General features: G+C 40.3%; 1 protein-coding gene across 1 annotated transcript in view; it reads left to right on the forward strand.

The window, feature by feature from the left end:
- Positions 1–23,637, forward strand: part of TMC1 (transmembrane channel like 1) — a 100,610-nt gene that overhangs the window by 33,675 nt on the left and 43,298 nt on the right. Inside the window, exons 6-8 of the mRNA XM_052645236.1 lie at positions 5,007–5,113; positions 8,998–9,096; positions 22,090–22,232. Of these exons, the coding sequence (XP_052501196.1) occupies positions 5,007–5,113; positions 8,998–9,096; positions 22,090–22,232 (349 nt within the window). The remainder of the gene's footprint in view (positions 1–5,006; positions 5,114–8,997; positions 9,097–22,089; positions 22,233–23,637) is intronic.

Below are 23,637 nucleotides of genomic sequence, written 5' to 3' on the forward strand. Positions count from 1 at the left end.
TAGATTCCCTGGCAGGGATTTGATAATAATTAAATGAATTACTATGCAGAGATAAAATAGACGACTGGAACAAAGTCATTAAACTTTAGTGATTATTATTATTAATCAAGTCTTGGATCAGTCAACTGCTGTGTTTGTTTTTGATTTCCCATCCACACAGCTGGACTAATAATACTTAACCTTACCAAATTGTCAAGGCAGTAAAATGAATTGATGCTAGTAAAGTTCTCAGTATATGTAACTGACCATCAAAATATGTTCAGTTCAGTTCAGTTCAGTCGCTTAGTTGTGTCCGACTCTTTGTGACCCCATGAATCGCAGCACTCCAGGCCTCCCTGTCCATCACCATCTCCTGGAGTTCACTCAAACTCACGTCCATTGAGTCGGTAATGCCATCCAGCCATTTCATCCTCTGTCGTCCCCTTCTTCTCCTGCCCCCAATCCCTCCCAGCATCAGAGTCTTCTCCAATGCGTCAACTCTTCACATGAGCTGGCCAAAGTACTGGAGTTTCAGTTTCAGCATGATTCTTTCCAAAGAAAACCCAGGGCTGATCTCCTCTAGAATGGACTGGTTGGATCTCCTTGCAGTCCATGGGACTCTCAAGTCTTCTCCAACACCACAGTTCAAAAGCATCAATTCTTCAGCATTCAACCTTCTTCACAGTCCAACTCTCACATCCATACATGACCACTGGAAGAACCATAGCCCTGACTAGACAGATCTTTGTTGGCAAAGTAATGCCTCTGCTTTTGAATATACTGTCTAGGTTGGTCATAACTTTTCTTCCAAGGAGTTAGCGTCTTTTAATTTCATGGCTGCAGTCACCATCTGCAGTGATTTTGGAGCCCCCCAAAATAAAGTCTGACACTGTTTCCACTGTTTCCCCATCTATTTCCCATGGAGTGATGGGACCAGATGCCATGATCTTCGTTTTCTGAATGTTGAGCTTTAAGCCAACTTTTTCACTCTCCTCTTTCACTTTCATCAGCTACTACTATTATTAACTGTTCTCTACAAGAATAAGTCAGTTTTATTTGAGAGACTAAGCACATGGAAATGACTGTTCTTTTAATTATGTTCATTTAGCTACACTGTGGAAAGGTTTCTTTCTTTTTCTTTTTTTTTTTTAGGAAATGCCAGTTTCAGTCAACAATCTCTGGGAGGATAGAACCACTGGGCTAAGTGAATATGAAGAGGGAAAATGTCTTCTTTTTCATTTTTGTGTTGAGAAAGGGAAAGGGCATATGGAACTTTGATGTCAATGCATTGATTTGTTTTCTCTTCTTTATGATCTTTGTTCTTTGTTTTCTTAGTGTTCTTTCCTCCTCTGCCATTGGTAGGTGTCACACAGAAGGATCATTGCCTTCTGGACTTCTCAGTTTCTTTGACCTGTGTCTGGATCTTTCCTACAATCACTCTAGCTTTGATGAAATCTATTTTCCTACAATTCATTTTTTTTAATACCTAGGATTTTGCAGAGAAAACCTTAGTTGTCACTTCTCTTCCTCCAAAAAAAAAATTGTGGTGAAACCACTTTCAAGTCTAAAAACTCGAGTTTATAAGCTTTGGAGTTGAATGTATATTTCACCCATAATATATATGGATTATATATAGGGTGGATGTGTTTGTGTGTCTTCAGTTGCTCAGTTGTGTCTGACTCTTTGCGACCCTATGGACTGTAGCCTGCCTGCCAGGCTCCTCTGTCTGTGAAATTCTCCAGGCAAGAATGCTAGAGTGGGTTGCCATTTCCTTCTCCAAGAGATTTTCCTGATGTAGGGATTGAGCCCAGGTCTCCTGCACTGCAGCAAATTCTTTACTATCTGAGCCACCAGAGAAGCCCATGTATGATGTAAGGGGTATTTTTTGAAACATTTTAATTTGCTTCTCTTTTTTGCTTTTAGGTATATTTATACTTATTTGCCAGGGATTGTGTATGGGGAATGGGGAAAGGGTGGGCCATGGTGCTAATTAGAATAGCAAAAGCATAAAAGGCCAGGAAGGAAGGAAAGAAAAAAGGAGGGAGGGAAGGATGGGTCAGTATCCTATGCTCAGAACTCTATATCAGAGGGTTTCACATGTATTTTCAGGGAAAAGCTTGCCACGGAAACCTAGAGACAAATGTTCTCCAGTTAATGAATAACTGTAATGACTAATAAGCTGGAAGTCCACTGCTGTCAATAAAACATGATGAGTGAACCTGGCTGAGGCAGCCCTTGGGTAGTTGTTACTGGAGAACACAGATAACAACCATGAAATGATATGAAATCACTGGGAGCCAGGTGGATGATCAGATGTCCTAGGAGAGGAGCACCTGCTCCAGCCTTTCTGCAGATAGACCAGTGCATCCAGTTACAACACTTGGGGGGCATGTTTATCAACAGCACACATTTTTAGAAATTTTGTAGAACTCAGTACCCCTCTACAAAATGAAATGAATCCAAATACAAAATGTCCAACTGGGGCTTCCCAGGCTGTGCTAGAGGTAAAGAACCCGCCTACCAACGCAGGAGACATAAGAGACATGGATTCAGTCCTGCAGTCAAGAAGATCCCCTGTAGGAGGGCATGGCAACCCACTCCAATATTCTTGCCTGGAAACTTCCATGGACAGAGGAGCCTAGCAGACTACAGTTCATACATTGGGTTGCAAAGAGTTGAACATGACTGAAGCAATTTAACATGCATTCATGCATGCACAATGTCCAATTGGGCATTGAATTCCTTTTAAGTTTCTATAAAAACTGTCACTGTGTTCTGAGAGTAAGATGGTACCTAAAGAATGGACTAAATTCTGGAAATAGAGGTCTGACTGTCATATGAGCTTAGCTTTATCTTGGTAAGCAGAGGCTGAAATTTGCTCCACATTAACTTCCCTCCTCCTGTAATAATGCTTCTCCATCAGCAATGCTTCAAAGCTAGAGACCCCAAGAAAACCAGTGTTCCCCAGGAGGTGCTTTGCTGAATGAGTCAGGACAAAGGGCCTGATGCAGAGAGTAGCTAAGAGTGTTCCCTGTTTTTTCTTGGGCAATGAAAATGAAAATTAGGAAGACTGGGGAAACTAGCAACTTGCTATTGAATCTTAAATGATTATCAAAGGACGATGGCTTTTATTAATCTGTGAAATTTCAACCTGAGACCCAAATTCAGTTTTTTCTTCCTTTTCCATTCTCTGATTTAAGAGAATGCTTTTGTTTGGTTTTTCTTAGTCAATAAGAATTGGACAGATCACTTTACTTTCTCTGAGATGTGAGTTGACAGCACATTCTTGCCTGTCTCCTCCCAATTAATTCCCCAGGCCTGAAGTGAGTGTTAAAATGTGAAATCTCCCTGCCCACCCCCACTGCTTAACATTTGTCCATGACTTTTCGTCACATCTAAAATAAAACGCTCACTTTTTACCTTTCCTTAAGAGGCCTTACACACACTGTCGTTTGGTTTCTTCATCTGCATCCATCTCCATTTTCCTTTATTCATTGTACTCCAACCAGAAGCCTTTAGGTTTGTTCCTCAACTGTCCTGAGCTCTGGCTTCCCTCATGATATTTGTCCCTGCATTTTCCTCTGCTTGAGCTGCTCTTCCCCAACTCTGGGCATTGCTGCCTGTTCCTTTAACTTCAGATCTCTGCTCAAATGTCACCTTCTTTCATTTCAGACTCTGCTTACTAAGATGAGGCCAAGCTCACATGAGAGTCAGACCTTCCTCTACAGACCCATCTAAAGCAACCCCTTTCAGTATTTTACCTTCTTCCCTCCAGGACTGATCTGGATAAATTATTATATATACTTTTATAAATATATGATTATAATGTAATGTAGTATATATTATGATGGATGTATACTTCTTTATGTCTTTTTAAATTATTACATATTTCTTGTTTCAACATCTCAGTAAAATATAAGTTGTATTAGGGCAGCAATCCTGTCTCTGATATTATGTTTCACATCTAAGATAATTCCTGACCGAAGGTAAACATGTGAAAAATGAATGAATGGACTTCAGCTTCTGCACTATCTATGAAATGCCCCATCTGCTCAGAACAGCACAGGATGATCTATGGGATGTGTGCATGTGTTTGTCACTCAGTTATGTCCAACTCTTTGTGACATCATGGACTGTAGCCCGCCAGGCTCCTCTCCATAGAAGATGTGGTAAATTTTGGAAAGAATATTGTTGCTTCAGAGAAAAAGAGGAAGAAGCACAGTAATTATAATTATAATGATAGCTAACTACTGGCCAGGCATTGTAGTAACTGTAACAGGGAGGAACTTTTGTATTCTGTTATGTTAACCACTAAAGGGATGTTGCCTGTAAGTTTAAATTATACATAATGGCCTATTTCTGGGAATCCTGCCTTCAAGGTAACGAGCATTAAGCTAAAATATCTCTGTTTAGCTCATGAGGAACATTCTCACCAGGTCCGCCTATAAATGACTAAAGGAAGGAAGAAATTAACACATTCCCTCTGGAAGCTAGCTGGAACTAGGAAATGTCTGACTTTTTTCCTCCCCTTTTAGTATAAAGGAAGCCTAACTTCTAAACCAGTCCAGATAGTTCTTTGGGGGCGTAACTTCACCATCTTCTTGGTTTGCTGACTTTCTGAATAAAGTCATTATCCCTTGCCCCAACAACTCATCTCTTGGTTTATTGGCCTGTTGTGTGTGAGAAATATGAGCTTGGGCTCAATAACATAACCAGTTTATATACATTTTCTCACTTAACTGTGTTAACTCAAAGAATAAAATGAACTCTTCAAATGGCAACTCTGGCTGCCGAGCAAAAGGCAGGATAATGGGCTCTAAAGATGTCGTCATTGTGTAGATTGCACATCTACTTTCATCATGTTAACATTGTCTTTTTCTGGATAGGAAAAAAAAAAAAAGGTAGAGCCTGTAAAAGTGAAAAAAAATCAATGTGTTGCAATGAGACGACCCAATTTGGAAGACGCCACGACTTGGCTTTTGTCTTGTTTTGCCCCCTCTCTCCAACTTTAATTTTCTTTTTAATAGGTCAGTTTGGCTCATCAGTGGCTTCATACTTCCTCTTCTTGAGATGGATGTATGGAGTAAACATGGTTCTCTTTATCCTGACGTTCAGCCTTATCATGTTGCCAGAGGTAAGATTCTGACTTCTAGTTTATAAAACATGCTGTTACAAGCTTCTTATGCAAGCACTCTACTAAAAAACTCCACTCTTTAAGAGCAGAATGCCTATCTAGCTACTTATGCAGTTAGAGGAATAGTATCTGTAACAAATTAATCTTCAAAATGGTGTCCATTAACCAAAGGTCCTAATTCTTCTCCAAAGAGTATGTAGCCTCCTGAAATAATAAATAAAATGTGTATGCATGTTTAAATGTACATTTCTCTGTGGAAATTTTCACAGATTCTATCAGATTCCCAAGGTGGTCCCTATGCCCAAATATTAATTACTCAAGAGAAAGACTGTGACATCTTGTGAGTTGCATGTATTTAGTTTGCCAAGTTTGCTTTCAGAAAAATACTATTTAATGCAACTTTGCAAAAGCAGAGGAGAAAAGAAAGATAAGAGCATCTGAATACACAGTTCCAAAGAATAGCAAGGAGAGATAAGAAAGCCTTCCTCAGCGAACAATGGAAAGAAATAAAGGAGAACAATACAATGGGAAAGACTAGAGATCTCTTCAAGAAAATTAGAGACACCAAGGGAACATTTCATGCAAAGATGGACTCAATAAAGGACAGAAATTGTATGGACCTAACAGAAGCAGAAGATTTTAAGAGGTGGCAAGAATACACAGAAGAACTGTACAAAAAAGAGCTTCACAACCCAGATAATTATGATTGTGTGATCACTCACCTAGAGCCAGACATCCTGGAATGTGAAGTCAAGTGGGCCTTAGGAAGCATCACTACAAACAAAGCTAGTGGAGGTGATGGAATTCCAGTTGAGCTATTTCAAACACTAAAAGATGATGCTGTGAAAGTGCTGCACTCAATATGCCAGCAAATTTGGAAAACTCAGCAGTGTCCACAGGGCTGGAAAAGGTCAGTTTTCATTCCAATCCCTAACAAAGGCAATGCCAAAGAATGCTCAAACTACCGCACAATTGCACTCATCTCACATGCTAGTAAAATAATGCTCAAAATTCTCCAAGCCAGGCTTCAGCAATACATGAACCATGAAATTCCAGATGTTCAAGCTGGTTTTAGAAAAGGCAGAGGAACCAGAGATCAAATTGCCAACATCCGCTGGATCATGGAAAAAGCAAGAGAGTTCCAGAAAAACATCTATTTTTGCTTTATTGACTATGCCAAAGCTTTTGACGGTGTGGATCACAACAAACTGTGGAAAATTCTGAAAGAGATGGGAATATCAGACCACCTGACCTGCCTCTTGAGAAACCTGTATGCAAGTCAGGAAGCAACAGTTAGAACTGGACGTGGAACAACAGACTTGGTTCAGATAAGAAAAGGAGTATGTCAAGGCTGTACTAAGACCAATTAGCTAAGACCAGGAAACGAGACTGAGGTTGTGTACTTAACCGTAAGAAGTTAAATGACTGTGACTTCTTTGGATGCTTACCATACATGTTGGGTTAGGCTTTACTTAACCTACCAAGGATCTTTCCAGATATCAGTATTTCAAAAGCCAATTTGTTCAATACACCATTGGCAACAGCCAAAACTAATTGTTTTGAGTGACTTTTTATCCCTGCGGTTTCGAATCAGAGCCAGCTTTTGTATCAAGCCACCCCACAAGAATAATACTAGTGCCTTATATGCTTAATGAGTTTCAGCTTTTAATGTGCAAAGTACTTTCATTTCTTTTACTCACTGAGCCTTACAACAAATTTATAAAGTAGAATATAGTCGAGTTTTTCTTTCTCCATTTTAAAAATGTGGAATCTGAGTCACATAATGCTCATTGGACTTAGCTGATATCACAGAGTGAAGAGGTTGTTATTTTATTTTATTTTTTTAAAGCTGATCTGGAATGAGCGTTCTTCTTATGTAACAAGCTTTTGCACCCTGTTTTGCTAGTTTTATAATCTTTGAGATAATTTGGGGGGTTATATGACTATCTGGCTTGTAGAAGATGGTGGACTTAGATCAAAAGTCCTAAGAAGTCTGAGGTCGTAAGTATAGTACATCTCCTAAGCAAAAACTTTAAGCAATGCAGCAGAATGTATTTCACCTATTTCGAGTTAACCCCAACTTTGGTTTTGCTCTTCTCTAAGGAAACCTGAAACTCTATCACCAGTTACTACGACACTTCTCAGTGTCAGATGCAGGGTATACATGGAATCTTATCGGCTGCATTTCCTCTTTCCCCTCTACACCATGCTGCCTCCATGTGGACGAATGAAAGGTTGTTGCTAATTCATTCCAACTGTAGAAAATTGTAGGACTCTCCTGGGTTGGGAAGATCTTCTGGAGAAGGAAATGGCAACCTACTCCAGTATTCTTCCTGGAAAATTTCATGGGCAGAGGAGCCTGGCAGGCTACAGTCCATGGGGCTGTAAAGGTTAGGACATGACTGAGTGAGCACTGAGCACTCATATGTAGTGCAGGAAGCTAATATGTGTTCAAGTCGATGTGTTCCCAGAACTAGGAAGCAAATTGGTTTTGGATGCTTTTTTTCCAGGTTGTATTAGATGTTGAGGGGCATCCGGTTTTCTGGGCATTGATTACTAACTCCAGCAAACAAACAGAAGAGGATGGGCTCACTGATTGCTGACTTTACAGAATCAACAGAGGGCAGGACTGGTTGCCTCCTGGCCACAATGCTGGGTTGTTCAGGGGCCTCCACCCAGCAGCCTTACTCAGCATTCCTCTGATGCATTTGCCCTAAGTTCCTGCTCCCTGTGCAAACAGGAGACCCCAATCTTCTCTGTTTCCTGTGGCCTCCAACTCTGGGCAAAGAGAGCATGAGTAGAACCCAGCCTCTGTTCTCTTCTGTCTAAGGAAGCCAGAAGGACTGCTGTGGAAGCTGTGCAGTTTGGGTGGAGAGAAGGAGCAGGGGCTGATTCGCAGCCGTTGCCCAGTCAATCTCTGCACCTAGGTTTCCACCCACGTTCTTCCTCCTCCTCCGGCCAGAGCCCCAGAGAAGGGATGTTTTCCTGTTGCACAAGAAGCAGCATCTGCTTGGCCAATTTTGTGCCTACGCTGGGGCCAGAGGGGTTCTTTTTTCCCTGCTCTGTTCCATCTCTGACTTCTTCCCTCCCTAATCACATGTCTTCTAATCTGGTAGCACAAGGTCTGGGCAGTAAACCTGAATCAGTGATGAAGCAGACATCACAGTCAGAGTGCAGTCTTCCCTCCTAGTTAAAAAGTGAAAGTGTTAGTTGCTCAGTCATGTAAAACTCTTTGTGACCCTGTCGACTCTATCCCACCAGGCTCCTCTGTCCGTGGGATTTTCCAGGCAAGAAAACTGGAGTGGGTAGCCACTCCTTTCTCCAGGGGATCTTCCCAACCCAGGGATCAAAGCCAGGTCTGCATTGCAGGCAGATTCCTTACCATCTGAGCCACCTGGGAAGCCCCTGCTAGTTGACACCCTCTAATTGTATGAGTGACTCTCCTTCTTCTCTTCCTTGACATGAGGGAGAGATTCTCCACCACCCCAACTCCTGAGGGGTATTCCCATCTGACTATGTGGGTAGTATGTTTTTTTTTGAAAACTATTGTCCCCCAGAGGCCACCTCTCTCCTTTCCAGACCTCCTAAATGAGACTAGTATGGCAGTGGTGGTGGGTAGTAGGGCTCTCAGCAAGCCTCTGGGCAAAGTGGTTGGTTAGACTGCTGGTGGTCTGCTGAAGTCAGAATGCAGGGTCCTTAGGGTTCCCTTTGTTCTTAACTCTGGATTTAGCAGTCAGTTCCCAGAAAAGGGGACCCCACATGCAGACCCACAGAGTCGCCATGAAAAAGTTTCAGAAGAGTTCTAACCAAAACCATTTGTGATCACATGTGTGGCTCAGACTTTGTTTCCAATTGTCAACTGCTTTCTTTGTTTTTCCATGTAGTACCTCTGGGGTTTGCCATACGGCAGTTTACCTAGGAAAACGGTTCCCAGGGCTGAGGAGGCATCAGCAGCCAACTTTGGTGTCCTGTATGACTTCAATGTAAGTATTCCCACATAGCTGTGTGGTGACAGATTTTTCCGTATTCTGTAATTCCATGGCCCCTATTCTGTAGCTGAATAAAGGTCTTAAGAGAGAGGGCTCTGCCCCCTTTAAAAAAAAAAAGAAAAAGGAAGGAAAAGCAAATGGAGTTTAGGAATATGATAAGATGATTAAATGGGAATATAGATTATTGAATGAACATTCAGTTCAGTTACTTAGTCATGTCCGACTCTTTTTGACCCCTGGACTGCAGCACACCAGGCTTCCCTCTCCCTCACCAACCCCTGAAGCTTGCTCAAACTCATTTCCATTGAGTCGGTGATGCCATCCAACCATCTCATCCTCTGTCGCCCCCTTCTCCTCCTGTCTTCAATCTTTCCCAGCATCAGGGTCTTTTCAAATGAGTCAACACTTTGCATCAGGTGAGCAAAGTTTTGGAGTTTCAGCTTCAATGTCAGTCCTTCCAATGAATATTCAAGACTGATTTCCTTTAGGATGGACTGGTTGGATCTCCTTGCTGTCCGAGGGACTCTCAAGAGTCTTCTCCAACACCACAGTTCAAAAGCATCAATTCTTCAGTGCTCAGCTTTCTTTATGGTCCGACTCCCATATCCATACATGACTACTGGAAAAATCATAGCTTTGATTAAACGGATCTGTGTTGGCAAAATAATGTTTCTGCTTTTTAATATGCTGTCTAGGTTGGTCATAACTTTCCTTCCAAGGAGCAAGCGTCTTTTAATTTCATGGCTGCAGTCACCATCAGCAGTGATTTTGGAGACTCCCCCACCCCCCAAACAGCCTCTCACTGTTTCCATTGTTTCCCCATCTATTTGCCATTAAGTGATGGGACTGGATGCTATGATCTTAGCTTTCTTCCTTTAAATATTATTGTCACTGTTTGGAAAAGGACAAAGCAAGAGTTTGCAAATGTGCTTTTTGGAATATCTTGTTGTATTCCTCAGGTTTTGATATTTTGTATTAGCGTCTTCCCCTCTTACACATGTCCATTTTGCATCACTAAAGAGTCAATACTAAATAAAACTAGAGTTAAACAATACCAAATTCTAACTTTTATATAAAATGAAAATGATTATCACTCAATTGTAATACCCAAATGAGCATTATTCAATCATAGCACTAAAATGAGTATTACACTTTGAGCTCCCCTGGGTGGGGATTATTATGGCAGGGATTCATTTTTGCCTATCATTTTGGAGCGTGATTCAAGTCTGTGACAATGATTCAATTCTACACATTCTTCTTAAATGTGTAGTGGCCAGATTAGAGATGTTCTGAAGTGTATAGGATCAGAAAATAGGATGGTGGAGATTGGGGAATTAATAATTCAGGAATCTTTGAAGGGTAGCAAATGAGAATAAAATTTTATGTAGAGTGGGGAATGAAGGAAGGAGAGAAAAATGATCGTCTTCATATTTATATTATTAATATGCATATTTCAGAGATGTTTTGAATTCTGCCCTCAACCTCTCTAAATTGTGAGTTTTCTAAAGAAGGGATAACATCTGCTGCATCTTCGTTGAAGCCCTTGACATAATACTCAACCATCGAGACTTCATGAATCTTGTTTCCTGGGAATCCTGAGCAAGGGGGAGGATTTGTAGAGCACTGAAATAAGAATCAAAGAATTTAATTGATGTGAGCAGTACCAGCAAATGTAAACTTTAGGAACGTTTTCCAGCCTCTGACTCAACAAGGCAGCTATAGAATAAGCGCAAGCAGAGTGACAGCCTCAACTTTGTGGCCTTTGGAATTCTAATTTACACCTGTCAGTTGGAATTTTCACTTAAATTCAATGTTTATTAAATATAAACATGCCCTGGTTTTACAAAGATGAATGTGACATGGTTCTTGACCTCAAGGTAATTATGACAGTAGAAGAAAGCTCTTACACAGGCAACTAGTATACCATGTGTTCTGCACTTAGTAAAATGAAGGAGAAAAAAATACCGGGGAGCCCTGAGGAAGCAAGTTGTTTATTTTGCTTGCGTGTCTGGATTTCAGAGAAGTTATGGCCTTTGAGTTAGATTTGACTTCTTATCTTTTGTTTCTCCTTTCTATTACTTCTACTTCTTCCATTTCTCCCTCTCTCTCCTTCCCCCCCATTTACATTTCAATTAATTTATTACTATGCAACCCACGCCAGTACTCTTGCCTGGAAAATCCCATGAACCGAGGAGCCTGGTGACGCTAAGAGTCGGGCACAACTGAGCAATTTCACTTTCACGTTTCACTTTCATGAATTGGAGAAGGAAATGGCAACCCACTCCAGTATTCTTGCCTGGAGAACCCCAGGGACAGAGGAGCCTAGTGGGCTGCCGTCTATGGGGTCACACGGTCGGACACGACTGAAGTGACTTAGCAGCATGCATCCCCCATATGATTTTTATTTCTCATTCTCTTCCTCTGATTAGTAACATAGTAAGCTTCCAGTCTGGTTAATAAGACCAAGAACTAATAATATTACTGGCATTTTCTGATGTTTTAGTCATATCAGTGAAAGGAAGAACTAAAAGTGTGAATAAAAGGCATTTTGACTTTTAAACACATCTTTTTGAAGTGTCTACACTTACAAACTTGTCAAGTAACTGAAATGAAACAATGTCCATTTTGCAAACAATGTCTGTTTGAGATTTTTAGAGGTATTAATTAACGGAGAAAGACAAAGAGGAAGGTGGCGCTGGGAGAGTTGCTAAGGAGTGGACTAGAGAGTCTAGGAGGTGCGCACAGGAGGAGACTAGAGGAAAGGTTTGGGGAATGAATATATTGTCTAAAATTTTTATTACTGCCCTCAACAGCTTTCTCCTGCTCAGTTTGGTGAAATACTATTTTTTAACTGTGCACCAGATCTTAGTTGTGGCATGCAGCATCTGGATCTAGCTGCCTGACCAGGGCCTGAACCCATATGCCCTCTGCACTGGGATCACAGAGTCTCAGCCACTGAACCACTAAGGAACTTCCCAGTTTGGTGAAATACTATTTACTGTGGATAGAGGAAGATGGAAACTGGAAGATCCTATAATTCACTTAGGCCAACCTAGAAATTATTCTAAGGCCATGAGAGATTATTGAAAGGTCAAGAAAAAAAGTCATTAAAGTAATGGTACGCACTTATTTCTTTCTTAATTTTTTTCTGACGACTGTGATCACTCAATTGTTTGACATATCACAAATAAGAGACTTAAGAGAGTAATGAGAGTTTTAATCCCATAGAGACTTTCTATCCCATGTCTCACATTAAAAAGTTAGGGAAACGTTGAGTCATAGAAGCATGTTTAAGGTCTTATGGCTAATAAAAGCCTCTTAATCTAGTGTTCTTTCTCTGTCTTGTATCACATCAGTCATTTTTTGGTCATAATTTCCAACATCCTTCTCATTGACAATTTCTGGAACACAGACTGACTCCATTTAATGCTGTATTTTGCAAGGGGAAAAGCAGTTGAGCGGTTGGATCCTTTTTCCACCTTTTGTAAGAAACATGCAATTCCTAAATTAGCTTCTCAAGTAGAAAGGTTCAATATTTAACCTTGCCTGAATTCTTTGCTTGCTGCTCTGTACAGTTACTTCATAGAGATGCCCTCTCTTTATTATCAAGTGATCTAACTGGACAGCCCACTAGTTCATCTATCATAGTACCATGGCGGAAACCTTTGGCCAGATATCCTTGAGGTCCCTGGAAACCCAGAATTCTGTACTTCCAAAGAGCTTAGAGATGCCAGGAGAAAAAGTTTTAGGCTCAGGGTAGAGACGACTGGTGCCTAAATGGTCTCATCAGAACACGAGCTTTTTTTCCTTCGTTTAAGAATGTTAATATATCAGATTAGGTAAGCAGTGTCATTTAGACACAGGTAAAGAAAAGCAAAATCAACTTATAGAACACTGTAAAATAGATGCAAGCATGACCTCTTGTGGTAGAAGATCCTATAAGTCGGGAAGGATCAGAAAATTTTCAGGGTGGAGGTGGCAAGTTTGTGGGGAGCTGCTTCTCTGTTGAGTTTATGTTAGAACCTTGGAATGTCTCTCTGGACGCTCCCCCTCCTCACTCAGAAGTATCCCCTTGGAGCTCATCCAAATTCCCTTTAATTAATAGCAGTTGAGTATCATTTGATATATGCAAGGCCAGCCAGTCTCATGGATTCTCAAATTCACCATTTACAAAGCACCATATTTTCAATTTATTTTCGTTATATACCCAGTGGTGGGTCTTACTGGGTAAAAGGAAAGTATATTTTATTAAAATAGTAAGAAATAGGAAGGTGGTATAATATGGATATTATGAATCAAATTGACAGAAATAGTATTATTTGAAGCAATAGAATTAGAACAGGTTTAAGTCAGTAAGAAGAGGATGTCTTTGTTGGCATGATATTTGGAGACACAAGAATGATGTAGGAATGATGAAGATACTATAGAGCTTTGATATTCTTGTGAGAGAGAGGGAGGAACTGAGGTGGAATTTGGAATGAGCTTGCGCTGTTATTAGACAGGGAGATCATGTGAGTAAAGATTTGAGCTGTGAGTTAAGGGAAATGCACTTAGCTTTCCAGCTTGAGGGCATTTTGTACATTGTGGATGGAGATAAATGATGAGTCAAACTTTGTCTTCCCTTTTCCCCTGGTCACCACAGATATGGGAGATAAGGAGAGGAGAGGAGAGTTTATACCCATTATGTATTAAACAGGCACATACATTAAATTTTATCTTTCTATAACAATGCTTCAAGATGAAGATCAATAATCTTTTTATATTTGAGGAGATTGGGACTCAGGGAGGTTCACTGGTTTCCCAAAGACGGCAGAGGTAACTAAAGAAGGTATTGAAATTCAAACTAAAATGTGGCTGACAATGTAAAATTGTTTGTTTTACTCTAACATATCATCTCAAGCCTATGTCTTCTGCCCACTTTTGCCACATCTCATTTTTGAGTTCTATCCTCAAAGGAGACTGTCACAAACGGTCTAAATGTTGATAAACAGCAGGTTAGGTCCTTGTTTTATTGGCATCAATGTTTCTTTTAAGTAGTGATCTTCTAAAGCAAGGGCACCCTCTCTCAGACAGTCTCAGTTCTCGAAGTTCCTTCATCTCTTACTGTACCAGCCACATTTAGAAGAGATATTTTTGTGATTCACATATGGAATGATGCATTTTTTCTTTAGAAATGTTTCAGTAGTTCAAATGCATCTTTGTTTTTAGAGAGCTCCCCTTTTTAAAACTGAGGTAAAATTGACTAAAACATTATATTCATTTTAAGGTATGTAGCATCATGATTTAGTATTTTTATATATGTTGCAAATGGTTACCACAATAAGTCTAGTTATGACTCTTACTGTACATAACATAGTTACTGAATTTGTTTTTCTTGTGATGAGAAATGTTAAGATTCACTCTGTCTGCTGAAAACAATGCGTAACCTAAAAGTTGAAAATTATGCTTTATTCAGTAGCTTTACTGAGATTCATAGCCTGGGGTGGCAGTCTCTCAGATTGCTCTGGGGATTGTTCCAACGAGGTAAGGGAAGTGTCAGGATATGTAGGAGTCTTTGCTGGGAAAAAACAAAAACAAAATGCAGCCCATATAGTGGACCATAAAAGGATTACTGCTAGTCACAATAAAGCAAACCTCTCAAGTTAATAATTTTAGTGCATTTGTTTGTATGAGGAAGTTGCAAGAGTCTGGTTTCATTGAAATGATTCATTTCTTAACTATATGGCCTGGTATCCTATTTTTCTCTCCTGAATTGTCTTAAAAGTGTATGGTTGAGGGTACCTGCAGTGGCGACTGGCTTGATGGCTGCAATGTCCTCTGTTTACTGAAATGGTGGGCAGCTTTGTCCATGATTCTTTCAGCAGTTTTCAGATATGCAATACAGTATTATTAACTACAGTCACCATGCTGTATGTTATATCTCCATGACTTCCTTACTTTATAATTGGAAGTTTGTATTTTTTGCCTCCCTTTACCCATGTCACTGTCTTTTGAAGGAAGTCTTAGCAGCTGCTGTATTGCTGTTGATGGTATCTACTCTTGAGACCCCCACTGGGGGTAGCCCGCCAGACTCCTCTGTCCTGGAATTTCCCAGGCAAGAATACTGGAGTGGGTTGCCATTTCCTTCTCCAGAGGATCTTCTCAACCCAGGGATTGAGCCTGTGTCTCCTGCATTGCAGGCAGTCTATTCATTACCCACTGAGCCACCAAGGAAGCCCATATTGGGATTACTTAGTTTCAGCAAGTTTCACGGCATGGCCCCTTAGCCAAGGCTATTGTCTCAGCCTAGGCCAAAGCTGACCCGCAGACTCTGAACTCCTAGAACATAAATAATTCCCCAGTGAGGGCGAAAGTATTACCCCATGCCAGGCTGCTAAGCCTCCTGTAGATTCCCAAATCCATCAGAGATATGGCTCTTCCCTGTAATGGAGATACTAAGGTTGGAAGGGGTGAGCATCCTCTCACCTGTGTACATGATGAGACTCCTATAACGGCTGCACTGAAAAGAGGCAGGTGCCGCTCAGGCATATGGTGCTGGGATTGGCAGCATCTAAGGGCTGTTCACCCCTGGCTTCCACATTTGCTTCACTTCCTCAATGTCCAGTGCAGATCTCTCTGATTCAACAGGCTCATTTGGTTTGGTTTAAAATGAGGCATATCAAATTCTGCTCATAGGTCTTTTTCTTGCTTCATAGGCTTCTTAACCTACTATTTCTGGACTTGTTTATGACACTTTTTTATAGCCTGTAACAGGAAAGATCCCTGGGTCTACTCTCAGCTTTCTTGGTATCCTTTTGTTCTCCTGAATTTGGAGAACTGATTCCTTGGGATCTTCTTTCTTTGCTTCAGCAACAACTCCTATTATTCAGCATCTCCTTTAAGCTGTACCTGCCAAACCAAAGATGAGCTTTCTTTTTGCAAAACTTTGGGATGCCTATGATCCTAATACTATACTTACAACATGAAAATGTTGTTTTCTTCTTTAGAAATGATCACAGAAACAAGTCTTCTTCTCATTAATTAAGTGAACATTTATTGAAGATTTGCCAGGTGCCAGGTCGTGTGCCAGGCATTAAGGAAAGTTGAACAAAAACCAACAAAACCTCTGTAATCAAATAATCATAGAAATAATGTGATTGTAACTGTGCCATGTGCTATGAAAGAAAGCTAACCAGTATTAAGAGAACATGTATCAGGAAGCTTGGTTTATGGCCTAAGAGAGGGAGGTGAATAAGAGCAGGAGTTTTTCTGAGAAAGTAACATTTGAATTGGGCTTTGAAGAACCAGAGAGAATAGACGTTCTAGGCAGTGAGAACAGCATCTACAAATGTCCTGTGATGAGAAAGGGTGGCCTTATTTAAAGGACAGAGTGAAGGCTGGTGAAACTAAAGCTGAGAATGTGAAGGGGCATCAAGGACAGATATCGTTAGAGAAATAAAAGGATATTAAAACATGTGAGACCATCTAGAATCTAGACCATAACACTTTACTTTTTCTCAGAGTAATTGAAAATAATTTGAGTGGTGAGTGAGTAGTGACATTATCAAACTTGGATTTTGAAAAGATCAACAGGTTGGAGAAAGGCAAGATTAATGTGAGGAGACCAAAGGAGAGTCTATCAATATGTCCAGAGGTGAGAGACTAAGATTGTTTAGAAGAGCTCAGTTTACCTGGGAGGGATTTGTTAAGGAATTTGCTAGGACTATATCTAAATATTGGCACCAACCTAATAGGCCGAGCTTGGTAAATTCAGCTGAAAGGCTGAGTTGTTGAGTTAGATTAGAACCTTGCAACCTATTAAATTATATTCTGTAATATAAACAAGCAACCCCAAGTTATCAGTCTAACTTCAGCTGTGACAAATAGATTACGTAAGTTTACAACTTTTTGAAAGCAATTCAGTAAAAACTCTATCCAATATTTCATCAACATATATCACTTATGGATATTATTTGCTTATATATTGTACTTGAAATTATTTACATTTGATAATATTAAATATTTGAAATAAAATATATGCTGTTCATATTGGATTTTAAAACTTCTGAATTTAAGTTTTTTCTAAGCCATTTCAATATTTCCTCTACATTTTGGGGGTAGTTTTATTTCCTCAAAAACTCCTTTTAAAATACTAAGCTAATACTGAAGTGTTCCCAGTACAACCTGTGGCTAGGTAACTACCCACATCACTTTTCGTGTATGACTTGAAATTTCATGACTTTAAAGAAGTAGTGGGCAGATTTATATAGAATGACAAAACCCCATAATATAGTCCCTTAATCTCCTCTTGTGAAACAAAATATCATTTTTCCTATGTAGAAAGAAATCACATGTAGCATCTCATTTTATAGCACTGGGATTGTCTCACTTACGAGTTTTAGGCAATTAAACAGCAGGAAAAATTGAAGAGTTTTGTCAGATATTTTCTTGGTGTTTTGACTCATTTAATCCCAACATAAGATCATTATTTTCATGTTTCTGTCTTGAATGATTTACTCTATTTTATTAAAATGAGTAGTAGCAGAATGATAGAAAAGGGTGGTTTAGACGATAATTTGAAGGAGCTTAACTTAACTGAGGATTGCTAATGACTACCAGAAGCAATTTCTCTGTTCATTTAATCATTCCACAAAGATGAGTGTGGGATGCTAGAACTACAAAGATGATATATACTCCTTGTCTACAGGGACATTATGGTCTATTTGGACATGCAAACAAATGAATGCCATACAAGGTGACAATCTCAAGCTCACAGACGTATGTCCTGGGCACATGGAGGCATAATGAAGGAGGATTCAGTTTACTGGCTTTCTGAGAGGATCCAGTAAACAGTAACTCTTTCTGATCTGAATTCTAAATTTGAAAGGCGAGCCACGTTAATTCATTAACCTATCAGAGACGTCGCTATATCTTCCCTGGGGTGGAGTGAGTAAAACCTAGAGGAGGGATGGGATGAAGTTCATCTAGTGGCACTTTGTGCAAATGAAAGAAGCAATCATTCATTTCCTCGTACACCTGACTGAGGTCTAGAGGACAGAGAAGTCTTTACAAAGGTATTTTCACCTAATTTTAAAGAAACAGTAGGAATAACCTAGGCTCTGAAATGGGGAGAGTAACAGGGAATAGTATTCTTAGCAGATGGATCTGTATGTACAAAGGTATGGAGGTAATAGACAGTGCTGTGCACTCAGTATCTATGAGTGATTCAGCCAAGCTGGTATGTAAGGAGAGATAAGAGTGGTGGAAGATGAGTGTGCCACACGAAAAACAAGGGTGTAATCAGGCAGGACTGTCTCATTCATTATGCTGAAGACTCAGACTTTATTTACTAGGCAGTGGAGAACATGAGGGTTTTGAATTAGGATAGAAACATGGTCAGAGTTACCCTTTAGAAGACTCTCTGTCAATACGGTAAGGGTTTGTTTTCATAAGTTGAAGGCTGCTGCTGCTGCTAAGTCGCTTCAGTCGTGTCCAACTCTGTGCGACCCCATAGACGGCAGCCCACCAGGCTCCCCCGTCCTGGGATTCTCCAGGCAAGAACACTGGAGTGGGTTGCCATTTCCTTCTCCAATGCATGAAAGTGAAAAGTGAAAGTGAAGTCGCTCAGTTGTGCCTGACTCTAGCGACCCCATGGACTGCAGCCCACCAGGCTCCTCTGTCCATGGGATTTTCCAGGCAAAAGTACTGCAAGCTGAAGGCAGGGAGTCCTATAAATGGAGGTGGTGTACAGAGAAGGGATGAGTATCAGAAATGGTAATGAGGCAGAAACTAAGGGCTTAGTGAGTGGCTGCATGCATCGTATGCATACAAACATGGGAAGATAGTGAAAAATGTCCAAGTTTCTGGCTGAGGTAATTATGGATTGATGGATCATTTCCTGAGGTAGGAGGGAAAAGCTTTTAAAATGTTTGGGAGAACTTTTAAAATGTACTAAGGTCAAGATTCCTGTGGAACATTCAAGTGGAGTGAGATGTGTAATAGGTGTTGGGCATATGATCTAGAATTTCCACCTTTTTGTCAATTGTGGATCATGACACAAACGGCAAATGGAATTTTGCTTTACAGAATATGGTTAAAAAGGGATTTGCATGTAGAGCTTTTCTTAAGGGTCTATGTAATCCAGTCTCCCATTCCATCTATGTATAACATTTAGCAAATATGTTCTCATTAAAAGTTAGTTAGATAAATAAGTACATGATTACCTGTGACCACATCATCAAAACATAACATTCTCATAGATGTGTGTCGGTGTCTAAGCACTAGACCAGCAGCAGCATAGCATTCAGACCGAAATTAGAGACTTAGTAGATGATATGCAAGCATGGAACCCAGAATTGGACAAGAAGCTTCTGCGCTCATCTGAAACTTGGCTCTGACTGTGGTTTCTCTGTCACAGATTTGGGGATGGAAGAGCGTTCCCACAGGAAAAGCCATGTGCGCTGACATGGAAACCGAATGGAACCTTGGCTAGGCTAGGAGTCATTGCTATTTTAGTCACTTCCAGATGTCTGCTGTTGGAGTTTTAAGGGAAAGGGATCGACGGATGGCTTGTGGTGGGCCCACCGGGCAGAAGGGAAGGGGGAATCCTCTTTTAAGCCTTTCAGTGTTTTTAAAACCACCCTTCGATATGCTACTGAGAGTGACTGGATAAAGCTTTTAAAAATTGTGCTCTTCAATAGTACCTCCTCTTTTATTTACATGCTTCACTGCATAGGTAGAAATAGGCCAGCTGAAGAAACCTTTGTTAAATAATCAGGATTCCAAAAAAAGGGACCTTACCCACTTTGGTTGTGATCTAATATTTATGTAGTGCCACCATTGAACATATGCTGAATAATACATATGCCAGATGAGTTAGCTGCCCTGGTAGCTATTGTGCTAACCTAACAAGCTCACCAGATGTTTGCTACATATCTCCTTTCTCCTTTTATGTTGTTTTGAAGGTGGCTTTTAATCCCAGTACTGTTGTTGTGAGTTAGAAAAAGAAGTCAGCTTGTAATGTTTATACATGTGAGAATGAGGCCCTTCGAGGATGGGGATGAGAGCCTTTGAAATCTTTTCAAAAGAAGTGTCCGGGGGTCCTGGAACCACTCTGAATCAATCTAGGGGTCCTGGGGCTTCAGTTTCTTTGTTTTCCTGGATAAATAATACATAAGTATGATGCAAGACCTGGTAGGAAAAAAAAACAGAGGAGAAGCAGTATAGCACAGTGGTTAAGTATACAGATTTAAAATTAGACCCAGTTCAGGTTCAGACTGTTGCTTACTAGCTGCGTGAACATGGACAAGTAACTTAACTTCTCTGAAACTCAATTTCTTCATCAGCAAAGTAGATATAAAGCTTTAGTGTCTTTTTGCAGGTGGGGGGGAGTCATGGTAAATAATACCACATGGGTTGTCAACTCAGGTTGTGAGCTAACCAGAAATAGGACAGACAGATGGAGGTCAACATGTCACGTTTATCATTGTTAAAGCTGGGATATTGAAGAATGTGCATCTTTTCATGGGCAAATGAGCTTCAGAACAGACTGTCCTACCCAGCTGTCCTAGACCAGGACAGGGTGCCCCTCACAGGGACAGAACACAGAGAGTGATCTCAAAGGAGGAGGAAGAGTGGTGCCCCACCTTGTCCCCATTCCTCAGCCATGCTCTACTGTCAGATGAGGTTCTCCTCCCTGGAGCCAGTATGAGGCAGTGGAGAGTGGCTGGGACTGTTGCACTCATGGGTCTTCTCTATATGGAAAGTAACAAAACTAGAGGAAAATGATTGCCCCTAACAGGAGCCACTTCAAGAGGGTGCTTGTGAGGATTCTATAAGATGAAGTATTCAGCAAACTCTAACTGCTCGATAAAGTTCATTTTTATTTATTTTAAAAAAGGATTTATTTACGTTATTTATTCTTTTTGGCTATACTTTGTCTTTGTTGTGGTGTACGGGCTTCTCACTGTGGTGGCCTCTCTTGCTGGGAGCTCTAGGCTCAGTAGTTTTGACCCACAGACTTAGTTGCTCCACGGCATGCGTAATTTTCCCAGAGTAGGGATCAAACCCATGTCCCCTGCACTGGCAGGCAATTCTTATCCACTGTGCCACCAGGGAAGTCTCTGCTCAGTCAAGTTTATTGATTGATATTATTACTGCAATTATCCTCTCACTTCACAAAGCATAGTAGTTTTAAATTATTGCCAGAGAGATGAAGTTGAAGAGAAGAGGGGGAAGTAGATGCATAGTAATACAGAAACAATGGCTCCAAACTAAGAGTGAAGAACACAGTGAATGACAGGAGAGAAAGATGAAGAATATTATACGGGAAACAGTATCAAAATATGCCATGTTCTATGTATGGAGAGCAGTTACTTAATTGGCTTTGGAAGACAGTGATGCCAACCCTGGCAGATAATTTTTGGGAAAGAGCATGTAATTGTATAAATAAACATGCTCATGTGGGGATAATAATCTTGATGAATAGAAGGTTGTATATAGTAGTTGCAATGTCATCTCATCTGCTCCTTGTTTTTGCTAAGTATGAGCTGAAATATGGCCTCTGTACCTTACGGAGAACAAATCTAACTGTGGCTTAGGTGACTGAAAGTGGAAACCTGCCATGAAACTTTGAGGAAGCACATTTCAGATTTTCCCCCAATATAAAGCAAGCTCTTAAAACTGTAAATCTAATGACACCATGAAGTGTGTTTTGATGTTTCAATCAATGGGCATTTCACGGTAATGGCTCCACAGCTGAGCAAGCCTATATTTGGTTAAAAATTGGATCTATTTAGAAGTCCCTGAGTTTCAAGTAAACCAAGAGGCTGTCAGTCAGTGTGGCAGCTGAAACAGTCACTCCATGAAGCAAAACAATAGGGCTCATGTCAGAGCCATCTCCCAAGTTTGAGAATTAATGTCATTTTGTTATTCTTCTTAGAAGTCAATCTTTTTTCTTTGAGTTGCTCTTCACAGCATCTGTTAAGCGGCTTTGTTGTTGGATTTTAGGGCTTGGCTCAATATTCCGTCCTCTTTTATGGCTATTACGACAATAAACGAACAATTGGATGGATGAATTTCAGACTGCCACTCTCCTATTTTCTGGTGGGGATCATGTGCATTGGATACAGTTTTCTGGTTGTCCTTAAAGCGTAAGTTTCATTGATCTCCTGGGAAGCAAGCAATGATTGCTGGAATCAAATGGGAAAGTTAATTTGGGAATTGGATTTTTTTTTTTCTGCTTCATGTCTACAGAATGCAGAGTATATAAGAGACAAAATGTGGTTTTAATACCTGTACAAATGTTAGACTATTACATTTCCCAAACAGAAGGATTGAAAACAAGGGCAAGCCTGGATCACAGTGATGGTTGTGTACCTATCCTGTGGTTAAGCTTATTTTAAAATTGTGCTTTTTTGTATTTTAAGGTGTAAGTCAATGTTGCAAATAAGACAGGAAAACAGCTGCTGACCCCTCTTTTAGTGTGCAGAGAGATTTGTGACTTGCAGGATCAGCTCAATAGGCAGAATCTGTTGTTCTCTGTTCATCAAAAAACAACAACAAAAACCCCACAAAAAACCAGAATAATCACTCATCCAAAAAATTTCAGCTGTGTAAGACAGCAGAAACAAATGGCCCTCAACAAGATTGTCATGATCAACTGTGTAATCATATTTTATCTTGGAAGAAGATTTATTAGAACATGGGAAAGAATTTCACTGGGGGAACTGATGAAACTGCAGATTATTTTTTCCCCCTGTTTGAAATATATTGTTAAAACCTCACTTGAAGACACTGCAGGAACCTTGCACAGTCATTTAGGGCTATGAATAACCCAACTTTTAGCTAATTTTCTGAACCAGTTTAGCAGAAGTGTTGAAACATCTCAATGAAGTCTCCCTTTTATTTAACTATGCACAGGGTAAACTGAGCTTTTGCTTCATTGCAGGGAAGGACCTTCACTTGAGGGTCCAAGTCCTCTTCAGCAGGAGCTCTCTAGAGCAGTCTGAAACATGCTTTACATCCTGTCCCTGCCAAACTTATTGGTTCCCCAAGAAAAACTATCACGTTTAGATTTTTAAGCCCTTTCAGAACTTGAAAAAGGCCTTAATGGAGATCCTGTATCCAAAATCTTTATCTATTTGTCCAAGTGTAATCAGAGACCCTAAGTATGTAAAATATCTGTCTACCTGCTAAAATAGTATCTCATTCTAAAAAATCTAACATATTTCTAGCCTTTTAGCCATTTAGATTTGGCAGGATTAAAGTCAAGGGTATCAGTTACATCACACAGGCCTTGTGAGTATCATTTCAAATTGGTCCTTTAGTCTCCATTTTCCCCAAGGAAGCATGTCTATGGATGTCCAGTTCCTCAGCTTCTTTTAGTGACTCTGCAGCAGCTATATACTCTAGTGGTCTCTTGAGCCATTCTGGTGGTGGTTTAGTCACTAAGTTGTGTCTCACTCTTTGATCCCACGAACAGTAGCCTGCCACGTTTCTCTGTCCATGGGATTCTCCAGGCAAGAATACTGGAGTGGGTTACCATGAGCCATTCTT

This window comes from Budorcas taxicolor, chromosome 8 (assembly GCF_023091745.1).
Source record: "Budorcas taxicolor isolate Tak-1 chromosome 8, Takin1.1, whole genome shotgun sequence".
Classification (NCBI taxonomy): domain Eukaryota; kingdom Metazoa; phylum Chordata; class Mammalia; order Artiodactyla; family Bovidae; genus Budorcas; species Budorcas taxicolor.